This window comes from Urtica dioica, chromosome 2 (assembly GCF_054948205.1).
Source record: "Urtica dioica subsp. dioica isolate 48M chromosome 2, U.dioica_male_clone48M_v1_H2, whole genome shotgun sequence".
Lineage (NCBI taxonomy): Eukaryota > Viridiplantae > Streptophyta > Magnoliopsida > Rosales > Urticaceae > Urtica > Urtica dioica.
In genome coordinates, this window is record NC_142757.1 from 49,796,741 (window position 1) to 49,802,626 (window position 5,886).

The 5,886-nt window shown below is 36.2% G+C and overlaps 1 protein-coding gene across 1 annotated transcript; it reads right to left on the minus strand.

The window, feature by feature from the left end:
* Positions 1-4,972: 4,972 nt before the first annotated feature.
* Positions 4,973-5,886, minus strand: LOC149405300 (non-specific lipid-transfer protein 1-like). The gene is made up of 2 exons (XM_089607038.1): positions 5,443-5,886; positions 4,973-5,199 (listed from the first exon to the last, which is right to left on the minus strand). Exons 1-2 carry the CDS (start codon positions 5,793-5,795, stop codon positions 5,190-5,192), a joined length of 363 nt encoding a protein of 120 aa, XP_089463164.1. The 5' UTR covers positions 5,796-5,886; the 3' UTR covers positions 4,973-5,189.

The window sequence follows — 5,886 nt, forward strand, 5'->3', positions numbered from 1 at the left end:
AGCTGCTTTAACTATTTCTTGACAAATATTTATAATCCGAAAAATTAAATATGTGCATTTTTCATGGTCATATATAAAATCATAACATATTCATTTTAAAAATGATTAATTTTTTAATCTATTATTTGGACCGAACCCTCACTTGAGAGCTTATATATTTTGATGAAGATGTTATGTTAATATCTTTAAAATTTCATCTCTATATTAGTTTATAAAATAAAATAAACATATCTTACTTGATAGATATTATAATATTTGCTAGATTCTATCAAACTGTTGTTACGTGTTTTATTGACGATTTTTTTTTATTGGCACAACTTTGGCAATATATTTTTTAATTTGTTGAGCCATTTTGCGCGGCAAAAGTAGTTTGTAAGTGCATGCATGTATCTATGCCTTGTTCTTCTTTTAAATTTGGGAGTGACAGAGATTTGACTTTGTAATGTATCATGATCTAACAAATACTTTGGTGAGTGTTAGAGTACAATGTGACTGAATATCTCATATATAAGTGGAGTTAAAATTCACAGATAGTTATACGAATAAAAGCATTGCACATGACCAGTCAAATTAATAAGATCGATATGTACTATTAATTGCTTATTGGTGTGTGAGTTTCTTTTTCAACAAATCACAACCCCAATGTTATATTAAATTAAATTTAGGTTAATAATGCTTTGTTTCTTTATGTTACGCTTACTTATTTGTTCATTAGTTTTTATCATAGCATCTTATAAACTAATTATTTTAACATAGTTTTTGACGCGCTGTCTTTGCGTAAGCGGAATTTTAATAATTATGACTAAAATGACGCCTCATATATATCATATATCACCTATAGTATGAAAAATATTAATTTTTTTTTCAACAGCTTTGGTGAGACTGAAACGCGTGTCCTTGTCATCCAATGGTATGACCCTAGAACAATCTTATGTAAAGCATATTATTATTTGACTTTTTAACTTATATGCCTTTTTCAATTGGGCCACGTCAACAATACTGATTATCAAAATTGATGAAAAACTACATATTTAGCTATATAAAAAACTAAAGGGACGGTGGTGGTGGTCGATGATTTTTGCATGACCTTTGTTTGAGATATCAGCTTCAAACAGCCCTAGTTTTATTTGTCTTCGGTTTTTCATGGATAGTGTAGTAAATTAGCCATTAGCAAATATTAATTTTGTAAAATAATTAAATTTGAATTATTTTAAAATAATTTTCCATGAATTAGGTCACATGAAATGTTATATTTATAATCTAATTAACATTTTAGACATATTTAAAATTTAGCACATTTGATGACATGACCTCATTAATCATACAGTATTTTACAAGATTGTCCTTAGCATTTTTATACATTAATTTGATAAATGACTAATATGCTAAAATAAACAAACACTGAGTAGTTCCTTAAAATCAAATTTAAAATTAGTTTTATAGCAGCTACGGTGCCCTTTGTTTTATAATAACATGAGATATACCACTCAACTAAATAGCATCAATAAGTATGTTACTATTTCTCTCAATAATTTCAATTTTCGTAAAGGGGAGTTAGATGATGAATACACCAAACTAAGCTTTTGATTTTAGCTTGCAAGCTTGAATGGACATCAATGGGACCTGCAAAACAAACTTCACACTCCCGTCTGTGATTCCGGATCCCATCGACATCCTTTTTACTAGGAAAAAAAATGAGGCATAAGTGACTTTCAACAAAGCTATTTTGAAGATAATTTGCAAGCTCGTGGAGTATCTTCCGACCAGTCAAAAGAATGGAAAGATTACTTTTTCTGGGTGGAAGGGGCTTATGACTTCCCGAAGTTCCCGATGTCCACTGTGTATGCCGAGCTTGATGTGGCTCAGAGATTTCTTATTAGTTTACTTATATACTTTCAGTTTTTGGTTAAGTATTTGATTAGGATTTTCTTTGACTAGCCTGCTCCCTCAGTACGAGGATTCTAGCGTTTCTGACCTTTTTTCAAATTGTCTAGTTGTCGGAATGTGAGCGCTCGACCTATACGTTATCGGATCCATATTTTTTGGACGACTTCTATTATTTTCCGTACTTGAGTAAGCTTTGTTTGATTTATCTTTTTTTTGTTTATTGTTCAAAATCTTACTAATTTTTTATTAGATCTTCCTTGTTTCACATAGATATGACAGAGAGAAGGAGCGCTCATGCCATGGTACACTCGGACCCCCAAAACGTCGTCGGGGTCCCAAAGCTCCTGCTCAAGCTCCGGATCCGGCTCCTCCAAAACAAAAGGAGTTGTCCAACTCCTCTCGTGGGAAAGAGGTATCCTCGGGACTTTCGGAGGAGAATGACCATTTGGTCCCGACAGTCGAGTTTCTGCGAAGTCATTTATCGTCAGAGACCATCTATCGCCTACAATCCCAGGGTCCTCTTGACCGCTTGATCGTTGTCGCTAAGTCTATAGTGACTAATCTCTCTTCTCATCTTCATATTGCCTTTGTTTTCGTTTTTTAATCCTCTTTTCTTTGTTTCAGGGTTTGGCGGGACTTGTCATCCTGGTCGGCACCATCGGTTTGCGAGCTCAACTCGTTGAAGAGTCGAAACAATCGCTATATTCGGGAGCAGGATGCAGCTTGGGCCGAGGTCGGGAAGGTCCGCTCCAAACTGGAAACCTTGGGGGTGAAGCACAACGCTGATCTTTAAACCGCTCGCGCCACCGCAGTTTGAAGAGTACAAATCCTCAGAGGAGTATGCCAAGAGACGACCTATACTCGGTTGGCATAGACGAGGCGGTTAGACTTCTTGGTGCGAAGAATCCTAACCTGGATATTTCGGACCTTAATGAAGAGTCTGAAGGTCCCGAGGAGCTTCAAGAGAAGGAGGCCGAGGTGGAGAGTGAAAGCTTGCACAAGACAACTCTATTGTTTTATCCTTTTTAGTATTATTTGCGTCTAACCCGAAAGATTGTTGAACAATAGATCTGTGGTCGGATCTTTATAATTTTGTAATATTATTATGTTTTGTTGACCCGTGTGGGTTTTATAGAATCGGTACGTGGTCGGACCTTAATAATAAGTATTTAGTCCAAGATTTTTCTCAAAAAAGGTTTGTTAATTATTTCTAAATAAAATTTTGAAAGAAAAGTTTTCAAAAAATTTCTAAGTCTTTGAGGATTTAACTAAAAAGTAAAGTGGCGGTGGTTCCAAGGTAAACACCTCTTCCCATCCCCTTGGTGTTTTGTTATCGAAGTAAATGATAAAACAACAGGATATGAGCCGAAAAGGAATTAACACTTTACATAAATAAAATGTGAGACGAAACATATATAATAAAATTTACTTATATATTAATATGAAAAAGATAACAAGGTTCCGATAAGTACATAAAAGCTACGACAAATGCCGCTTTGGGAAAATTAAACACTATATTGCGACCAAGCCGCTTTTTTGAACTTAAACATGCGATTAAGCATAAAATCGGATGAGATGCTCGGTGTTCCATGGATTCTTTTCTATTTTCCCGTTTAGCGATTGTAATCAGTATGCCCCGTTTCCAAAGTCTTCTTTGATGACATGTGATCCTTCCCAGTTAGCACCGAGCGCTCCTTGTGGAAACTTGGTGTGAAGAAAGACTTTGCTGAGGACTTTGTCACCAATTGTGAATCTTCTGGTCGGATCTTCCTATTAAATTGCCGAGCTAGCTTGATTTCTTAATCGTGTTTTTTTCTTATTTTTCTTCAAGTAAGTCAAGATTAGATTTTAGGTTTTGAAAATTGATCTCGATGAATAATTTTCAACGCTACCCCCCTCCTTCTAACGTCAAACTGTTGACAAACAAAAGTAGTACAACAATTGTCTCATGAAGAATACTTAGTTTCGAGAACACAGTCCCGAGAACTCAGAGTGTCTAGGTAAGATTATCTCATCTAGTAAAAGAGAGAAAGTAAATGAGGGTGTTGAACAATAGGTGAAGTCTCCGACGAGTGCTTGTGTGTATGAGAATGTCTCTTGTCATGTTTTCAGCCGCGCTTCCTTCTATTTATAGTCCCACGTTTTTTTACAGTTGCTAAATAACCACCACAGAGCGTGGGTAGTGGACGGTTACTTGCTCGTCTGCTCGGCATAACCGTTAAAGTGAGCGTTTTATTTAATTTTGAATTGGTTTACACATGTTTATATATCAGCTTCTCTTATCTCCGAAGTTCTGCTCGGTAAAAGTCGTTCTTTCCTTATATATATATATGAACAGGTCGTTCATTAACATGTCATGAACCTTCGGACTTATTTGACTCAGGTTCGGCGTTGAATCCCCATTATCCTCGGTGCATCCGAGCTCCAGCTCGGACTGCGCAAATTATATGAATAACAAATATTAAGCTTAAGCCCATCATCTCAACCAAACAACGTGATTAGGGACAAGCCTGGCAACATCTATATCAAAGTGGAGCAGCTTCTTTTTATGACTTATATTCAAAGGAGTCGTACCTTGGAGATTGCATTGAAGCGATTCAATGACCTCGGTAGCAGCTTTTATGATGCCACCAAAGGTCATATTAAAATCATTATGAACACATAACGTGAATTTTAAAGTTGGGATTTCACATTACCCGTCAACAAAGAATCACACAATTAATTAGCCCAATTTTTAGTCAGATTTAGAAACAAAAACCCGATTAAATAAGCAAATGAATAGATCGGAATGCAAATTTGAATTAATTATAATATCATCAAATTTGGATTTTTTTTAAAAATTTGGCTATTTTGCGACTTCAATTTTTTAAGTTACTTATTTCGTTTATTTTTTTATTTTTCGTTTTTTTTATATTAATTTTTTTTATCAGATGTGTCGCGATCCTACAAAATTGATAAGGATCGACAGTTATGACTTGACCCGTACTAGTAATAAAGTATGTTTTTGTTAAGGTTGTTAATTCTGGTAACTAGTCCGAACACTGGTATACTTGACATGCATGACGAAAAAAGAGTAGTGTCACTATATATAAACCAATACATTTTATTAACTCAACTTATATTACACGAATTAAAGAGCGCTTCGTAATAGAAAACAACACTATATCGGAACCAAGCTAGCGTGCATGGACATAAACATCCACACGTTTTATTTTCTCACACATATATATGCGTATTATATCATACAGAAATACATCAAATATCACTGACAGCTGAAAATACTCATCGACTCCGCCGGGATTTCACTGAACACTACATTATCACAAAGTAAATCACACTAGTTAGACAAATTTAATCTCTTAATGAATTGGTGCAGTAAAAAAAAAAACATATCATATATAGATACGGCATTAGATATCGAATATAGGTCTCTTACGGAAACACTCTTGTACCGCATGCATGTCCATCAAATATAAAATGAAATACAAAAATATAGTAGGAAGCCAAAAACTAACCCAATATTTATTAAACAATATTGGATATATTATGCATTACCTGTTGCAGTTGGTGGTTGGGCTGATCTTGTACGGAATGCTGACACCGCACTTTCCGGGGAGTCCTTCGGCGAGGCCGTAATTGAAGCCCCTGATGCTTCCGGCGGCGGATTTGAGACAATTGCATGCGGTTTTGCGGTCCGCCGGAGTTGTGGCGGCATCGTTCAAAGACTTAATTCCGGAGCAGCATCCGGATGGGACGGCCCCACCTCTGCTCCTGAGATACCCGATGCACGAAGATAGGCTGCTCGACACCTGTCCGCATGTCAACGCCTCTGCCGCCGGAGCTATGGCCACCGCGGTGACCAATGCCAAGCAAAGGAGCTTTGCAACAACGGAGGAGCTGATTGCCATTTTTTGTGTGTGGGGGAGGGACTAAAGTGCAAAATAAAACTGAGAATCTGTTTTAGTGTGTTTTGTGAGTTTTAGTCAAGTGTTGAAAAAA